This window comes from Somniosus microcephalus, chromosome 27 (genome assembly GCF_052327205.1).
Source record: "Somniosus microcephalus isolate GS21.2 chromosome 27, FLI_Smic_1.0, whole genome shotgun sequence".
In the NCBI taxonomy this organism is placed as follows: Eukaryota; Metazoa; Chordata; class Chondrichthyes; order Squaliformes; family Somniosidae; genus Somniosus; species Somniosus microcephalus.
In genome coordinates, this window is record NC_141013.1 from 538,941 (window position 1) to 558,609 (window position 19,669).

General features: G+C 49.4%; 1 protein-coding gene across 2 annotated transcripts in view; it reads right to left on the bottom strand.

Annotated features, from left to right (window-relative positions):
- The window catches only part of LOC147099837 (aminopeptidase Ey-like), a 108,906-nt gene that overhangs the window by 31,736 nt on the left and 57,501 nt on the right, over nt 1–19,669 (bottom strand). For both annotated transcript variants that reach the window (XM_085968269.1, XM_085968268.1), the window contains exons 15-19: nt 19,138–19,229; nt 7,848–7,958; nt 7,504–7,671; nt 6,420–6,560; nt 1,725–1,806 (exon numbers count right to left, since the gene is read on the bottom strand). In XM_085968269.1, the coding sequence (XP_085824395.1) occupies nt 1,725–1,806; nt 6,420–6,560; nt 7,504–7,671; nt 7,848–7,958; nt 19,138–19,229 (594 nt within the window). The remainder of the gene's footprint in view (nt 1–1,724; nt 1,807–6,419; nt 6,561–7,503; nt 7,672–7,847; nt 7,959–19,137; nt 19,230–19,669) is intronic.

A 19,669-nucleotide genomic window follows, 5' to 3' on the forward strand; every position in this document is an offset into this window, starting at 1 on the left:
ACAGTGCAGCGCTCCCTCAGTACTGCCCCTCCGACAGTGCGGCGCTCCCTCAGTACTGCCCCTCTGACAGTGCGGCGCTCCCTCAGTACTGCCCCTCCGACAGTGCGGCGCTCCCTCAGTACTGCCCATCCAACAGTGCGGCGCTCCCTCAGTACTGCCCCTCTGACAGTGCGGCGCTCCCTCAGTACTGCCCATCCAACAGTGCGGCGCTCCCTCAGTACTGCCCCTCCGACAGTGCAGCGCTCCCTCAGTACTGCCCCTCCGACAGTGCGGCGCTCCCTCAGTACTGCCCCTCTGACAGTGCGGCGCTCCCTCAGTACTGCCCCTCCGACAGTGCGGCGCTCCCTCAGTACTGCCCATCCAACAGTGCGGCGCTCCCTCAGTACTGCCCCTCTGACAGTGCGGCGCTCCCTCAGTACTGCCCATCCAACAGTGCGGCGCTCCCTCAGTACTGCCCCTCCGACAGTGCGGCGCTCCCTCAGTACTGCCCCTCCGACAGTGCAGCGCTCCCTCAGTACTGCCCCTCCGACAGTGCAGCGCTCCCTTAGTACTGCCCCTCCGACAGTGCAGCGCTCCCTCAGTACTGCCCCTCCGACAGTGCAGCGCTCCCTTAGTACTGCCCCTCCGACAGTGCGGCGCTCCTTCAGTACCGCCCCTCCGACAGTGCGGCGCTCCCTCAGTACCGCTCCTCCGACAGTGCGGCGCTCCCTCAGTACCGCCCCTCCGACTGTGCGGTGCTCCCTCAGTACTGCCCCTCTGACAGTGCGGCGCTCCCTCAGTACCGCCCCTCCGATAGTGCGGCGCTCCCTCAGTACCGCTCCTCCGACAGTGCGGCGCTCCCTCAGTACCGCCCCTCCGACTGTGCGGCGCTCCCTCAGTATGTCCCTCCGACAGTGCGGCGCTTCCTCAGTACTGCCCCTCCGACAGTCCAGCGCTCCCTCAGTACTGCCCCTCCGACAGTGCGGCACTCCCTCAGTACTGCCCCTCCGACAGTGCGGCACTCCCTCAGTACTGCCCCTCCAACAGTGCGGCACTCCCTTAGTACTGCCCCTCCGACAGTGCAGCGCTCCCTCAGTACTGTCCCACTGACAGTCCAGCACTCCCTCAGTACCGCCCCTCCAACAGTGCGGCACTCCCTCAGTACTGCACTGGAGTACTAAGTGGAGTGTTAGCAAACACAAAGACTAGCTAAGCTAAATGATCAAGATTGATTATCTTATTGAAATGGAAACCTGTTTCTTCTATCTGAGTGACAGATGGTTCGCTAATGGAGAAAGATTGATGACGCTATTCAAATAAGAAGCAGAAACAAGGAGAATGTCCTGGAAACACACAGCAGTCAGTCAACATCTTTGGAGATAACAATGAGTGTTTCATGTGCAAACTCTGAACAAGGGTCGACAATGAAACATTAACTTCCATTCTCTCCTTCGATGCTGCCTGACCTGCATCTGAACTCCAACATCTGCAGTAATTTGCTTTTTACTATTTAAGTACAAGACCGGTTGAGCTAAATGAGTGGAATGTCTGAGCAGTGGCGAGCTTCAGCTGGCAACCGGTTAAGCTAACTGAGTGAGCCTGCTCAATCTATGGTTTAGGTAAATGAGAAATATTGTTTGAGAGAGAGGTGGGTTATGCTCACTAAGCAGGAGCGGTTAAACTATATCAAGCAACTGTCAGATTAAGCTAACTAGAACAAGAGAATTCTCAAAGTTATCACCAACCTGTGTCAGTTCAAATTCTGTTGAAAATCGTTGTGTCACTCTCTCTATCAATGACGAGAATGAAAATGACCCACCACCGTATCTAAACAATGAAATATTTCAAATATTAACCTTTGTAGAATTTAACAGGTTTGATCTAATAGCCATAACAGAGACGTGGTTGCAAAGTGGCCAAGGTTGGGAACTAAATATTCCAGGATACTTAACTTTTAGAAGAGATAGTCAAAATGGAAAAGGAGGAGGGGTAGCCCTGAGAATAAAGGATGGGATAAAGACAGTAGAGTGAAAGGATCTTAGCTCCGAAAATCAAGAAGTAGAATCAGTTTAGGTGGAGCTAAGAAACAGCAAGGGGCAGAAAACATTGGTGGGAGTTGCTTATAGGTCCCCAAACAGTAGCTGTAATGTAGGGCAGAGTATAAATCAGGAAATTAGCGGTGCATGTAACAAGAGTAATACAGTGATCATGGGGGACTTTAATCTACATATAGACTGGGCAAACCAAATTTGCAGTAATAGTGTGGAGGACGAATTCATGGAATGTATTCAAGATAGTTTTCCAGATCAGTATGTTGAGGAACCAACTAGGGAACAGGCTATTTTAGATCTAGTATTGCGCAACGAGAAAGGGTTAATTAATAACCTTGTAGTAAAGGGGCCCTTATGGAAGAGTGACCATAATATGATAGAATTTTATGTTAAGTTTGAAAGTGAATTAGTTAAATCCGAAACTAGAGTCTTAAATCTAAACAAAGCAAACTACGCAGGTATGAGGGGCGAGTTGGCTAAAGTAGATTGGGAAACTACATTAAAAGATATGACGGTAGACAAGCAATGGCTAGCATTTAAAGAATTAATACATAATTTACAATGAATATACATTCCTTTAAGGCACAAAAACCCCACAGGAAAAGTGGTCCAACCGTGGCTAACAAGAGAAGCTCAAGATAGTATTAGATCAAAGGAAGAGGCTTATAATGTTGCCAAAAGGATTGGGAGGATTTTAGAATTCAACAAAGGAAGACCAAGAAATTGATAAAGAAAGGGAAACTAGAATGAGAGTAAATTACCGAGAGACATAAAAACAGACTGTAAAAGCTTCTATAGGTATGTAAAAAGGAAAAGATTAGCAAAAGTAAATGTGGGTCCCTTACAGGCTGAGACAAGAGAAATTATAATGGGGAATAAGGAAATGGCAGAGAAACTAAACAAATACTTTGGGCTGGATTTTATTAGCCCTGAGGAGGCGGGTTTGGAGGTGGGTCAGCTGCGAAAATCGGAAAAAATGGCTTCAGACACCCAACCCACCTCCATCCCGCCCCCACGCAATTTTCGTGAGCGTCTGTTCAGCCGCTCCCAAACTGACCCGACTCCAACCGGTGGGACAGGTAGTTAAGGCAGTTAAGCGCCTATTAACTGCCTTGATAATCCTATTTTCATAGAGCTTTCCCATTTTTGTGCCTCTGACTCCTGTTTCCCGTCTTGTCAGAAACAGTCCAGCTGCAAGGAGACGAGTTGGTGGAGGACATGATCTGTAGTCATTATTGGTGCAGAACTTTAAAAGCGCTCCTGTAACGTGGCTGGCATTCAACTGCAACAACTTTGTTGTTGGAGGTTTGGGACAAGATTTTGCAAATCTACTGACCTTGTGACTGGTCAAGCTGACACACATCTGCTGTTTGAACTGATTGGAATAATTTCAGGCCACTTTGAATGTGTGCTTGCAAGCTCTTGCCTCAACTGAAATCTATAACAACGGGGTGGGAACCATTTACATCCTCTCATCCTGGTCATCAGATTCGGAGGAAGAGCAGCGCGGCTTAGTGCTGCCGGATGAACAAGTGGCTCAGCACACAGCCTCCTCGGAGGAAGAGGACGAGGAAGAGGATGAGGAGGAGGAGGATGAGTAGGAGGACGGGGAGTGATGCCTTGTGGGGTCGGATGTGGCCAATCCAGCAGCAGGCGACCACATTGATGGCCATCAGGCAAGGGATGCACTCATCTATGCCAGATTCACGTAAGCTAACGCTTCAACCACAGGTGGCTGACACATGGAGATGAATATAAGTCCGACAGTCTCAAATCCCAGGCATCATCTGTCCAATAAATGGTGGTTTGCGCCACCAACATTCTACATGGAAATCGCCCTGAGCCCTCAATCTTGAACTTCCATTTCCCAGAACATAGAGGCCGCACTCTAGGTGATCTCAGCAGATCATTAAACCTTTTTCCACACTGAACCCATGTGCGTCTGCACACAGACCTCGAGCTCACCTCCTCAGCAATTTGCAGCCAAGTTGCCTTGGTTTGCTGAGGAAGCCTCCTCCTTACGTTTCCAGGGAAGAGGAGCTCTTGACGTCCTCTAACTCCCTCAACAAGAGCATGGAGAGAGCCCTCATTGAACCTGGGTGCAGCCTTAGTTTTTGGGGCTGCCATTCCTGCAGCAGCCAGCTGCAGAGAAAAAAGCATTAATAATATGAAGCAAATGACTGGAACACATCTGGCATCTTTTTCATTTCATAGTCAGATATCAAAAAATCATGAATCTCTTTCTGGAATAATATGACCAGCAATATCATTCATTACTTTTTGCTCAGAACAGACACTGTCAACTCCCTTTTCAAGATAATAAAGCACCAATAACATTTGTATCCAAAGAGGACGTGGTCCCTTTAAATTTTTAAACAAACAATGCGTCATCAGATGCGAGAAACTGACATCCTCCAAGCAATTGCCTAGAGGGACCCGCACGTCGGAAGTGCTGGGAGGCGGCCGCCGGGGGCGGGTCTGAAAGCTGCCGAGTAGCGGGCCCACCCTCAACCCGCCTCCATTATTAAAATCCAGCCCTTTGTGTCTGTCTTCACGGAAGATGCAAAAAACTTCCCGGAAATAGTGGAGAACCAAGGCTCTAGCGAGAATGAGGAACTGAAAGAAATTAGTATTAGTAAAAAATAGTACTGGAGAAATTAATGGGACTGAAAGCCGATAAATCTCCTGGACCTGGTGGCCTACATCCTAGGGTTTTAGGAGAGGTGGCTATGGAGATAGTGGAAGCATTGGTTGTCATCTTCCAAAATTCCACTGATTCTAGAACGGTTCCCGCGGATTAGAAGGTAGCAAATGTAACCCCACTATTTAAGAAAGGAGGGAGAGAGAAAACAAGGAACTACAGACCAGTTAGCCTGACATTGGTAGTAGGGAAAATGCTAGAATCTTTATTAAGGACATGGTAACAGGGCACTTGGAAAATAATAATAGGATTAGGCAGAATCAACAGATTTATGAAAGGGAAATCGTGTTTGATGAATCTGTTAAGAGTTTTTTGAGGTTGTAACTAGCAGAATAGATAAGGGGGAAACCAGTGGATGTGGTGTATTTGGATTTTCAGAAGGCATTTGATAAGGTGCCACACGAGAAGTTATTAAACAAAATTAGGGGTCATGGGATTGAGAGTAATATACTAGCATGGATTGAAGATTGGTTAACGGACAGAAAACAGAGTCGGAATAAACGGGTCATTTCCGGGTTGGCAGGCTGTAACTAGTGGGGTACCACAAGAATCAGTGCTTGGGCCTCAGCTATTCACAATCTACATCAATGATTTGGATGAGGGGACTAAATGTAATATATCCAAGTTTGCTGATAATACAAAGCTGGGTGGGGATGTAAGTTGTGAGGAGGATGCAAGGCGGCTTCATGGGGATATAGGCAGACTAAGTGAGTGGGCAAGATCATGACAAATGGAATATAATGTGGAGAAATGTGAAGTTATCCACTTTGGTAGGAAAAATAGAAAAGCAGAGTATTTTTTAAATGGTGAGAGATTGGGAAATGTTGGTGTTCAGAGGGACCTGGGTGTCCTTGTACATGAATCACTGAAAGTTAACATGCAAGTACAGCAAGCAATTAGGAAAGCAAATGGTATGTTGGCCTTTATTACAAGAGGATTTGAGTATAACAGTAACAACTTCTTACTGCAATTATATAGGGCCCTGGTGAGACCACACCTGGAGTATTGTGTACAGTTTTGGTCTCCTTACCAAAGGAAGGATATTCTTGCGATACAGGGAGTGCGACAAAGGTTCACCAGACTGGTTCCTGGGATGGGGGGGATTGTCCTATGAGGCGAGGTTGAGTAGACTCGGCCTATATTCTCTAGAGTTTAGAAGAATGAGAGGTGGTCTCATTGAACCATACAAAATTCTTACAGGGCTTGACAGGGTAGATGCAGGGAGGATGTTTCCCCTGGCTGGGGAGTCTAGAACCAGGGATAACAGTCTCAGAATAAGGGGTCGGCCATTTAGGACTGAGATGATGAGAAATTTCTTCACTCAGAGGGTGGTGAATCTTTGGAATTCTCTACCCCAGAGGGCTGTGAAGGCTCAGTCATTGAGTATATTCAAGACAGAGATCGATAGATTTTTGCATATTAAGGGAATCAAGGGATATGGGGATAGTGCAGGAAAGTGGAGTTGAGGTAGAAGATCAACCATGATCTTATTGAAATGCAGAGCAGGCTCAAAGGGCCAAATGGCCGACTCCTGCTCCTATTTCTTATGTTCTTATGTATAACAGAGGGATTGTAATTGAATAAGCCGAGAGTCCCAGTAACTTCCCATGGGATATAAATTCCAATTCGTGCACAACATGTAGGATTTTAGTTAAATTGATGATTATTCAGAAAGGTCAGGTACTCACTGCTGAAATATGTATTGCCACCTTGCCCTGACAAAGTCCCAGGCCAGAGACTGACCGACCACATTACTGGCAATGGAAACAATGGTCGATGTGGCATCTTGCTTTCTAATCTTAGTCGGATCCAAAGTATATTCGAGATATCTTTAACATATCAAAGAAAACATTAAATAAGTAGAATTCTTGAAAGGATGATAAATTCCTGATTCACTGCAACATAACTGGTTACAACATCGCTTAAATATAATCACTGCAGCAACCTATCCAAATATTCATTTCTGGGGCTCAGAATCTCAATGTGTGGGGTGGGGGGAAGAGTGTGGGGGAGAGGATGGGGAGGTGCAGGGGCGCGGGGAGGGTGTGGGGGGGGGAAGGTGGGAGGGTGTTGAGGATGCAGGGGTGGGTGTGGGGTAGTGTGCGGGGGGGGCAAGGGTGGGGGGGATGTGGGGGGCGGGGGAAGGTGAGAGCATCTTGTGGGTGCAGGGGTGGGTGTGGTGGCGCAGGGAGCTTGTGGGGGAGTGTGCGGTGGGGGGGGGGACGGGGGGCATGGGGAGCGACCAACAAGAGTTCTCGGAGAAGTAACGTTTTAAACCTTCTGACCAGCCGGCTCCTCCCACAGTGGTCGTGTTGCCAAGCTAACAGACACCGTGGGATCCCCCTGTGCTCCACATTAATATTACATCGCGGGGTGGGAATATAATTTTCCAGATTTAAACCCCTGGCCCGACCCTTCCCTGCCCGGGAATTTTACGCTTTGCAACAGGACGTATTCTTTCCCAAAACTACAAATCCTCCCCGAGCTCTCTCAAACATGGCATCACCAACCAAAACGTCCTGATTTACCTTCTCTCTTCTGCTGAAAGTATATTTGGCCCATAGGCAAAGGTTTATACAATGCGAGGAACTTTAAACACTCGTCTTTGCATCCTCGGGTCACTCTTACTCAGTTGGTGTTTATTTCCCTGCATTAGGGAGATGTCCTTGAATGAGAGTCTCCTCCGTTTGGTGAGAGATTGTCAACACTCTCTGTTAGTCCTGGTGGACTGCGGAATCGGTTTAATGAGCTCAGCTCATTCTCTCTTCTTACCGGTTCAGGATCCATGGCTCGGTGGCACAGGCCAGGGCTGCTCGCAGCTTGTCCACCTCTGTGGCGATTGTAGCATTCCGGAACATTTCCCACCCAAAGTTCCACTCCTTCTCAGCCCCTAACGCAATTGCGTTGCAATAAACTGTTGTCTTCAGATTCACTTGGATTCTATTTATCAGAAATAATGTTGCAGAATTAGCACAGAGAATGAAATAAATGATATTTATAATAACATCAGATATTACCAATGCTTTCTTTCTGGAATACAATGTTATGTAAATCTCTATATTACCATCAACTCTGATTACATTTTATCAAACTCCACTTTCATGCAAAAGACTCACGGATTAACACTGGGATTTTCCATCCATTGCCTGTATAATGCTTGCGACGTATTCTGACAGTCCTGGAGCCCATATCCACAGGCCACACTCATCGCATTGATCGCATTGTACCTGCAAAACAGGCACCATAATCCGCCATTCAGTCTGATCTGGGATTGACTCACACACAAAGATACCTGAAGAAACCGTACAACTTTTACAGTATTGACAAGATGCAATTCAAAAGTATTCAAATATGGTTCTCATTATTAATGATGAAGGCAAGTCCCTCCGCACACAATCCAAGGATAAGAGGCTTCTGCACAAAAGTCCATGGGTTGGAATTTCTCCTAATTGCCAGACCCCAGATAAGAGGCAGTTTCTCCGAGGTTTCCACACTCCTTGCACAGAATTTACGCAGGAGATAGGAAGAATGCTCATGGACATTCGGCCATTGCTACGTCTCCTACATTACAACAGTGACCACACTTCAAAAAAGTACTTCATTGGCTGTAAAGCACTTTGGGACATCCTGAGGTGGTGAAAGGCGCTATAGAAATGCAAGTCTTTCTTTTCTTTTATTTGGTTTGCTGTACAGTCTGTTCAAGATTAATCTTCACTGGATTTAGTTGAAGACACAAAGAACAGCATTTCCCTGAGTCCACTCTCAGTGTCACCGTCACCCAACAGGGTTGTCCTGGCCAGGGATCTAATTCAGTCGCTGGGAAGGTTAAATAATCGTTCTGCTGATTGGGACGGAGGGAAATCCGATTTAGCTGCAGGTTTCAGGGCCAGAAGACATTGTGGCCCCAAAATCTGATCCTGCCTAAAAGCAGGTGTGCAGGGGGTGAAAAAACCTCTGGAACGAGTGGAGCGTGATCAAAGTTTTAGGCCTGTAAATCTTACAGAGATAGAAACAGCAGGACACAGTGAGAGGGGAATGGGGGAAGGTGCAATAGCACCCGGCCTGCCTGCAGTCGACAAGACCCTAAGGCCCAGTGAGGCGGATGTCGGCCTAGATAAGGACAAGAAGGGCAAAGAAAGGCAGGCAGACCCAGAACAGGAGATGTAGACAGTCTGGAGTGAGGAGGAGCAGACAGTCTGGAGTGAGGAGGAGCAGACAGTCTGGAGTGAGGAGGAGCAGACAGTCTGCAGTGAGGAGCAGCAGACAGTCTGCAGTGAAGAGGAGCAGACAGTCTGCAGTGAGGAGGTGCAGACAGTCTGGAGTGAGGAGCAGCAGACAGTCTGCAGTGAGGAGCAGCAGACAGTCTGCAGTGAGGAGCAGCAGACAGTCTGCAGTGAGGAGCAGCAGACAGTCTGCAGTGAGGAGCAGCAGACAGTCTGCAGTGAGGAGCAGCAGACAGTCTGCAGTGAGGAGCAGCAGACAGTCTGCAGTGAGGAGGAGCAGACAGTCTGGAGTGAGGAGGTGCAGACAGTCTGGAGTGAGGAGCAGCAGACAGTCTGCAGTGAAGAGGAGCAGACAGTCTGCAGTGAGGAGGAGCAGACAGTCTGGAGTGAGGAGGTGCAGACAGTCTGGAGTGAGGAGCAGCAGACAGTCTGGAGTGAGGAGCAGCAGACAGTCTGCAGTGAGGAGCAGCAGACAGTCTGCAGTGAGGAGCAGCAGACAGTCTGCAGTGAGGAGCAGCAGACAGTCTGGAGTGAGGAGCAGCAGACAGTCTGCAGTGAGGAGCAGCAGACAGTCTGGAGTGAGGAGCAGCAGACAGTCTGCAGTGAGGAGCAGCAGACAGTCTGCAGTGAGGAGCAGCAGACAGTCTGCAGTGAGGAGCAGCAGACAGTCTGCAGTGAGGAGCAGCAGACAGTCTGCAGTGGTACCAACTCAGCACCGACAGAATTTTCAAAGAGTGACGTCAGAAGTCAAAAGTGATGTCGGCACAAGGGGATGGAGCTGATTGGTGAGTGTTTATACTTGGCTTTCTTAAAGTTTTAAGTTTATTCCAGCTAGGTTAGTAAATAGTCTGTTAATTAGAGGAATGGCAGGGCAGCTCACACCTGTGGAATGCACATCCTGTGCCATGTGGGATGTCCTGGACACCTCCCGTGGTCTGGACGACAACATGTGCGGGAAGTCTCGCCAGCTACAGCAGCTCGAGCACCGGGTTACGGAGCTTAAGCGGCGGCTGAAGTCACTGCTGTGCATCCGTGAGGCTGAGAGCCATGTGGACAGCACGTTTCGGGAGGTGGTCACCCCACAGCTTAAGAGTGTGCAGGCAGAGAGGGAATGGGTGACCGCCAGACAGAAGAGGAGGACCAGGCAGGTAGTGCAGGAATCCCCTGAGCCCATCTTGCTCACCAACCAGTATTCAGTGCTGAGTACTGGTGAGGGTGATGGTTCCTCTGGGGAGTGCAGCCAGAGGCAAGTCCACAGCACCATGGAAGGCTCAGCTGCACAGGGTGTGGGGGGGTGGGGGAAGAGGAGAGGGAGAGCAATAGTGATAGGGGATTCAATAGTTAGGGGAGCAGACAGGCGTTTCTGCGGCCGCAGACGTGACTCCAGGATGGTATGTTGCCTCCCTGGTTCCAGGGTCAAGGGTGTCATTGAACGGTTGCAGAGCATTCTGAGCAGGGAGGGTGAACAGCCAGAGGTCGTGGTTCATATCGGTACCAACGACATAGGTAGAAAGCGGGATGAGATCCTGCAGGCAGAGTTTAGGGAGCTAGGAAAGAGGTTAAAAAGTAGGATCTCAAAGGTGGTAATCTCTGGATTACTACCAGTGCCACCTGCTAGTGAGTACAGAAATAGGAAGATAGAGCAGATAAATGCGTGGCTGGAGAGATGGTGTAGGAGGGAGGGCTTTAGATTCCTGAGGAATTGGAACCGTTTCTGGGGCAGGTGGGACCTCTACAAGCCAGACGGGTTGCACTTCAATGGGAACGGGACCAATATCCTCGTGGGAGGGTTTCCTAGTGCTGTTGGGGAGGGTTTAAACTAACTTGGCAGGGGGGTGGGAACCTAAGAATAGAGTCAGTAGGGAGGGAAGAAAAAGTGGAATTGGAAAACAAAAACATAGAAAGTAAATTGGAAGAACAGAGGAATCAAGGGCTAGATAGCAGTCAACAAGGATTGCCTCTACTAAATGGTATATACTTCAATGCAAGGAGTATAGCGAACAAGGCAGATGAGATGAGGGCACAGGTAGATACTTGGGACTATGATATTATAGCTATTACAGAGACATGGCTGAAAGAGGGGCAGGTATGGCAGCTCAACATTCCTGGTTACAGGATTTTCAGACGGGATAGAAAGGGAGGTAAAAAGGGAGGGGGGGGTCGCGGTATTGATTAAAGAAACTATTACAGCTGTGAGGAGGGATGATATGTTGGAGTGATCATCAAACGAGGCCATATGGGTCAAATTGAAAAACAAAAAAGGGGCGATCACACTGCTGGGAGTGTACTACAGGCCCCCAAACACTGAGAGGGAGATAGAAGAACAAATATGTCGACAAATTTCTGAGAAGTGCAAAAACTATAGTAATAGTAGGGGATTTCAACTACCCCAATATTAACTGGGATAAAATTAGTGTGAAGGGTATAGAGGGTGCGGAATTCCTAAAATGCTTTCAGGAGAAGTTTTTTAGCCAGTATGTAGCAAGCCCAACAAGGGAGGGGGCGGTTCTGGACTTAGTTTTAGGGAATGAAGCTGGGCAGGTAGAAGGCGTATCAGTGGGGGAGCATTTTGGTGCTAGTGACCATAATTCTGTTAGATTTAAGGTGGTTATGGATAAGGACAAGGATAGACCAGGAATAAAAATTCTAAATTGGGGAAAAGCAAATTTTGCTAAGCTCAGAGGGGATTTAGCCATAGTGGACTGGAAACAGCAACTTGAAGGTAAATCAGTGTCAGAGCAGTGGGAGGCATTCAAGGAGGAGATCCGGAGGGTTCAGAGCAAATATGTGCCCTTAAAGAAAAACAGTGGGACTAATAAATCTAGAGCCCCCTGGATGTCTAGGGACATACAGGGTAGGATAAAGAAAAAAAGGGAGGCGTATGACAGATACCAAGGGCTAAATACTCCAGAATCTTTAGAGGAGTACAGAAAGTGCAGGGGTACAATTAAAAAGGAAATTAGGAAAGCAAAGAGAGCATGAAAAATTGTTGGCAAGTAAAATCAAGGAAATCCCAAAGATGTTTTATAAATATATTAAGAGTAGGAGGATAACTAAAGAAAGGGTAGGGCCTATTAGAGATCATGAGGGTAATCTGTGTGTGGAGGCGGGAGATGTCGGTAGGATTCTTAATGAATACTTTGCGTCTGTTTTCACAAAGGAGAGGGGCGAAGCAGACATTGCTATCGGGGAGGAGGAGTGTGAAATATTAGATGAAGTAAACATAGTGAGAGAGGAAATATTAAAGGGTTTAGCAGCTTTAAAAGTGGATAAATCCCCAGGCCCGGATGAAATGTATCCCAGGCTGTTAAGCGAAGCAAAAAAGGAAATAGCAGAGGCCCTGACCATCATTTTCCAATCCTCTCAGGCTTTAGGTAAAGTGCTGGAGGATTGGAGGACTGCTAGTGTGGTACCCTTGTTTAAAACAGGAGAAAGGGATAGACCGAGTAATTACAGGCCAGTCAGCCTAACCTCGGTGGTGGGGAAATTATTGGAAAGAATTCTGAAGGACAGGATAAATCTTCATTTAGAAAGACACGGATTAATCAAGGATAGTCAGCACAGATTTGTTAAGGAAAGGTCGTGTCTGACAAACTTGATTGAATTTTTTGAGGAGGTAACAAGGAGGGTAGATGAGGGCAGTGCGTTTGATGTAGTATATATGGACTTTATCAAGGCTTTTGATAAGGTTCCACATGGCAGACTGGTCACGAAGTTAAAAGCCCATGGGATCCTGGGCAAAGTGTCAAGTTGGATTCAAAACTGGCTTGGAGACAGGAAGCAGAGGGTAATGGTTGATGGGTGTTTTTGTGACTGGAAGGCTGTTTCCAGTGGGGTTCCGCAGGGCTCAGTACTAGGTCCTTTGCTTTTTGTGGTATATATCAATGATCTAGACTTGAATATAGGGGGCATGATTAAGAAGTTTGCAGATGATACTAAAATTGGCTGTGTGGTTGATACTGTAGAAGGAAGCTGTAGACTGCAGGAAGATATCAATAAATTGGTCAGGTGGGCAGAACAGTGTCAAATGGAATTCAATCCAGAGAAGTGTGAGGTAATGCATTTGGGGAGGGCTAACAAGGAAAGAGAATACACATTAAATGGTAGGACACTGAGTAGTGTAGAGGAACAAAGGGACCTTGGAGTGCATGTCCACAGATCCCTGAAGGTAGCAGGCCAGGTAGATAAGGTGGTTAAGAAGGCATAAGGGATACTAGCCTTTATTAGCTGTGGTATAGAATACAAGAGCAGGGGGTTATGCTAAACACTAGTTAGGCCTCAGCTAGAGTACTGCGTGCAGTTCTGGTCACCACATTACAGGAAAGATGATATTGCACTAGAGAGGGTACAGAGGAGATTTACAAGGATGTTGCCGGGAGTAGAGAATCTTAGCTATGAGGAAAGACTGGATAGGCTGCGTCTGTTTTCCTTGGAACAGAGGAGGCTGATGGGAGACAATTTTGAGGTGTATAAAATTATGAGGGGCCTAGATAAAATGGACAGAAAGGACCTATTTCCCTTAGCAGAGGGGTCAAAAACCTGGGGGCACAAATTTAAAGTAATTGGTGGAAGGCTTAGAGGGGATTTGAGGGGAAATTTCTTCACCAGGAGGGTTGTGGGGGTCTGGAACTCACTGCCTGAAAGGGTGGTAGAGGCAGGAACCCTCACCACGTTTAAAGTACTTGGATGTGCACTTGGGATGCTGTAACCTGCAGGGCTACGGACCAAGAGCTGGGAAGTGGGATTAGGCTGGAAAGCTCTTTGTTGTCCGGCGCAGACACGATGGGCCGAAATGGCCTCCTTCCGTGCTGTAACTTTCTATGATTCTATTTTTGATTCTAGGATCAGACAGTCTGGAGTGAGGAGGAGCAGACAGTCTGGAGTCAGGAGGAACAGACAGTCTGGAGTCAGGAGGAGCAGACAGTCTGGAGTGAGGAGGAGCAGACAGTCTGGAGTGAGGAGGAGCAGACTGTGATGAAATATTCCATTCATCACTGCCTGTGACTGTGGTTGGTTTCAGGTTCCCCCTTACCATTGTATTGCCTGTGACTGTGGTTGGTTTCAGGTTTCTCCTCACCATTGTATTGTGTATTGGAATGTATGGAATGTGTTGTGTGTAGGGCTCCGCCCATACCTGGCCTCTATGTAAGCCAGCTCAGTCTGGCCTCACAGCCAGTACTGCAGACCTCCAGGGAAGATACCTCTCTCCACTGCGTGTTATCTTCTAAGTTAATAAAAGCCTTGTTTTGTTTCGCTAACATCGAGTCTCGGGATTATTGAGGCACATCAATTTTATTAACTTATTTTTCAACACAATGGATCAACTCCTGAAACCCGAACGTTTGGATTTGGATCAGCATGCTCCGGACGCATCAGCATGCTTCGGACACTGGTTTATGTGTATGGAATTCTTCCTGGACAATTCCGCAGCCGTCAAAGACGCTACGGACGCTGCGAGTATGAAACTCGGAATTCTGCGGAATTGGGTAAGCCACCGGGTTTACCCCCTCATCCAAGACGCCGACACGTACCTGGCCGCCTGCGACATCTTAAAGGCGCATTACCAGCAGCCTACGAATGAGGTGTATGCTAGGCATCTGCTCGCCACTCGCGCACAGCGACCTGGGGAATCGGTGGAGGAGTTCCTAGGCACCCTGAAAATGCTTGGCAAAGACTGCAAGTGCCGAGATGTAAAAGCCGCAGTGTACACCGACGAGCTTGTTCGCGATGCCTTTATCACAGGCCTCAGCTCCACTTACATCCGGCAAAGACTGCTGGAAAAAACGGGATTGGACCTGAAACAGGCTGCGGACACCGCGCGATCCCTGGATGTGGCCCAGAGAAACTCAGACGCCTACTCTTCAGCCCGCGCCGTCCACGCCGCCACGTGTGCACCAAGGGCGCCGCCATCTTGGAAGGCATCTTCCCCGCCCGGCAGCCCGACACCGTCGGGGCCCCGCTCTCCGCCCAGAAGCCCTACAACAGCCGCGACGTGTCGGGGACCCAACTGCTACTTCTGCGGGCAGCCAAAGCACACCAGAAACCTGTGCCCGGCGAAAGGCACCACCTGCTTTAAGTGCGGTAAGAAGGGGCACTTTGGGAAAGTGTGCAGAGGGAACCCCGCTGGAAAACCAAAACCCGCCACCGCCGCGTGTGCGCCGTGGGAGCGGCCATCTTGGACGCCATCTTGCCCGACCTCGTGGGGTCCGCCATCTTGTGAGCAGACAGCGCGGACGCCATCTTGTCTCGATCAGGGCCCTACAGTGGCATCGGTCACAGTGGACCAGACCAGGCCCCACCCGCTATCCAAATCAATGGTGGACATCGAGGTAAACGGGTGCGGGGTTAAATGTTTAATTGACAGTGGAAGCACGGAGAGTTTTATCCACCCGGAACTGGCACGACAACTCTCCCTAAAGGTGGTCCCTACTCGGGGTACCATCTCTATGGCTGATAAAACCCAGACATCGACCATTCTGGGTTACTGCACGGTACAATTGTCCGTTAACGGGACTGTATACGATAATTTTAAAGTATTAATCATGAAGAATCTATGCGCGAGCGTGATCTTGGGCCTGGATTTCCAGTGCAACCACCAAAGCATCACGCTCAAGTACGGTGGGTCCCAGCCGCCCCTCAGTGTGCGGCCTGGCTACCCTGAAGGTAAAGCCGCCTTCGCTATTCGCGAACCTTACCCCTAACTGCCGGCCAATAGCGACCAAAAGCAGGAGGTACAGCTGGGAGGACAGGCGGTTTATCGCAACCGAGGTAGACAGGCTCCTGAAAGAGCGCATTATTGAATGCAGCAATAGCCCGTGGCGCGCCCAAGTGGTGGTGGTAAGGGGTAGTGAGAAGAAACGGATGGTGATCGACTATAGCCAAACGATCAACAGGTACACCCAACTAGACGCCTACCCGCTACCCCGCATATCAGAAATGGTGAACCAAATCGCCCAATACCGGGTGTTCTCCACCATCGACCTCAAGTCAGCGTACCACCAGCTCCCTATCAGACCAGAGGACCGCCCGTACACCGCCTTCGAGGCGAATGGACGCCTCTACCAATTCCTCAGAGTCCCCTTTGGGGTGACGAATGGGGTCTCGGTCTTCCAGAGGGAGATGGATCGCATGGTCGATGACCACCACTTGCAGGCAACCTTCCCCTACCTCGACAACGTCACCATCTGCGGTCACAACCAGCAGGATCACGACTCGAACCTCGAGAGGTTCCTGAAAACCGCACAAAAACTCAACCTCACCTACAACGAGGACAAGTGCGTTTTCAACACCACGCGCCTCTGCATACTAGGCAGCGTGGTGGAGAATGGGGAAATCGGACCAGACCCCGACCGATTGCGCCCCCTACGGGAGCTGCCCCTGCCCAACACTCCCAAAGCCCTGAAAAGGTGCCTGGGGTTATTTTCTTATTATTCCCAATGGGTCCCCAACTACTCCGACAAAGCCCGTCCCCTCTTGAAAGCATCCTCTTTTCCGCTCTCTGCTGAGGCCCACGCCGCCTTCAAAAGCATTAAGCAGGATATTGAGCGGGCCACGCTACAGGCAGTGGACGAGAACACTCCATTTCAAGTGGAAAGTGATGCGTCTGACTTTGCCTTGGCGGCCACCCTCAACCAGGCGGGGCGGCCCGTAGCTTTCTTCTCGAGGACCCTCCAAGGGCCCGGGATCAGACACTCCTCCGTGGAAAAGGAGGCCCAAGCCATCGTGGAGGCAGTGCGCCACTGGCGCCACTACCTAGCCGGCAAACGCTTCACCCTACTTACCGACCAGCGGTCGGTAGCGTTTATGTTCAATAATAAACAGAGGGGGAAGATCAAAAATGATAAGATTCTTAGGTGGCGGATCGAGCTCTCCACCTTCGAGTATGACATCATTTACCGGCCAGGGGCCCTTAACGAATCCCCAGATGCCCTCTCACGAGGGATGTGTGCCAGCGCCACCGGGGATCGGCTACAGACCCTCCACAACGACCTCTGCCACCCAGGGGTCACGCGGCTGTTCCACTTCATAAAGTCCCACAACTTACCCTACTCGATTGAGGAAGTTCGGTCTCTGACCAGGAACTGCCGCACTTGCGCTGAGTGCAAGCCTCGGTTCTACCACCCTGATAGAGCCCACTTAATCAAAGCTACACGGCCCTTTGAGCGGCTCAGCTTAGATTTCAAGGGCCCCCTCCCGTCCGTCGACCGCAATGTTTACTTCCTGAACATTGTGGACGAATACTCTCGGTTCCCATTCGCCTTCCCCTGCCCAGACATGACCAGCGCCACGGTCATTAAATGCCTCAACAGCCTGTTCTGCCTGTTCGGTATGCCGAGCTACATCCACACGGATAGGGGGGCGTCCTTCATGAGTGAAGAGCTACGCCAGTACATGCTGTCCAGGGGTATCGCCACGAGCCGTACCACCAGCTACAACCCCCGGGGTAACGGTCAAGTGGAGCGAGAGAACGGGACAGTATGGAAAGCAGTCACTCTAGCTCTAAGGACCAAGGGCCTCCCTATCTCCCGCTGGCAGGAAGTCCTCTCAGATGTGCTCCATTCGGTACGGTCGCTATTGTGTACTGCCACTAATGCCACGCCTCATGAACGAATGTTTAGCTTCCCCCGGAAATCCACCTCAGGCGTATCCATGCCGTCATGGCTCTCCACCCCGGGTCCGGTATTCGTGCGAAGGCATGTGAGGGGCCATAAGACGGACCCTCTCGTGGAGCCAGTGCACCTACTCCACGCCAACCCCCAATACGCGTATGTCCGGCACGCCGACGGAAGGGAGGACACCGTGTCAATAAAAGACGTCGCCCCAGCCGGTAATGACAACAACCACGGCAATAGCAGCAACAACGACCACAGCAACTCTTACCCACCCACTACTCTTTCATCACCCCCGGAAGAACATCGACCAACGGCACCCCCACCAACTACCCCTTCAACAACCCTGGCGGCACCCCCGGCAGAGACCCAGGAGGCCACCGGGGACACCCAGCCGACACCCGCGACACCACAACAGCCACGTCGGTCGCAGAGGACTACCAAACCCCCGAACAGACTAAATCTATAGAAGGGGTGAATGTGATGAAATATTCCATTCATCACTGCCTGTGACTGTGGTTGGTTTCAGGTTCCCCCTTACCATTGTATTGCCTGTGACTGTGGTTGGTTTCAGGTTTCTCCTCACCATTGTATTGTGTATTGGAATGTATGGAATGTGTTGTGTGTAGGGCTCCGCCCATACCTGGCCTCTATGTAAGCCAGCTCAGTCTGGCCTCACAGCCAGTACTGCAGACCTCCAGGGAAGATACCTCTCTCCACTGCGTGTTATCTTCTAAGTTAATAAAAGCCTTGTTTTGTTTCGCTAACATCGAGTCTCGGGATTATTGAGGCACATCACAGACAGTCTGGAGTCAGGAGGAGCAGACAGTCTGGAGTCAGGAGGAGCAGAGAGTCTGGAGTCAGGAGGAGCAGACAGTCTGGGCTACAACATCCACCCCACAAGTGCCTGGCAGGCTGGGAAGGTTCCAATGACTGCAGAAGGTGAGTGAAGGAGTGACTGTTTTTGCACAGCCTGAAGGAACGCTAGAAACATGAGTTCTAGTCACACTAGCCATGGTCACACAGTGGAAAGGAAGAGATGAATGAGACAAGTTAATATGCACCAGATACCTCACCAACTTCCTCCTCCACTGCCACACATCCCTCTCCCACCACATTCCATGATTCCTTATCCCACTTCCTGAGACCAAGGGTGGTGCTTGGGAGAAGAGTGAAGTATTTGCTGAGAGCACAGCCACTATGGAATGACTACAGGCACCTGGGTGAATGAATCCCGAGTCTTTCTATAGGAAAAGGTCTCCCTGAATCAGCAGCAACGAGCCACCATGTGTGGGGGGGAAGGGAAACCATCAGGTCCCTGAATGGGAATGAGGAGGAAACTCCCTCCTGGGCAGGTGACTGGGGAGATGGTGGGAGAGGGTGGCAGATGGTGGGAGATGGGAGATGTTGGGAGGTGGTGGAGTTCTGTCATCTCCAGATTGATAATGGTTCCAAGGTTGGGGTCAGGGGCAAAGCCATGGAAATGCGGCCAAATACATTTGTGGTTTTGGAAGGGGAGTGGGGTGTGGGGAGAAGTCTAGGCCATTTGGTAATTATTGTAACTGGATACTCACTGCTCCATGTGACCGGCAGGAGGATTCTTCCAGTTAGCAGTCTGAGTTTTAAAGTGCTCATACAGTGGGGTCACCTGTTGCCTCATGTAATTCTGTTAGTAACACAATAACAATGTATTAATCACAAAATATACACAAATACATTACCCCACGGGCCTTATAAATGGCAGCTACCTCCACAGATACATCAAATTAAATGTATCAGATCTCAATCACGTGCACAACCATTTATCTTCTACCAGAAGCTTCTTGTTAACCTGTTCTAAAGTCACCTGTAGACTCTCTGTTAACAAGGCACGGACAGACCTGAAAACCCACTTTCAGAAAGTTCAGACTCAGGTAAAGCATTTGATGAAGAGTCCCAGTATTCAGTGCATTCTTTTCTGATTTGATTACTTTGATGATACAATGAACAATAATTCCCACTCGCTATTTCATTGGTGTTGCCAGTGTTTTTACTTATGTTCGGGAAGGCCAGCATTTATTACCCACCCCTAGTTGCCCCGAGAAGGTGGTGGGTCTTCTGTTTGAG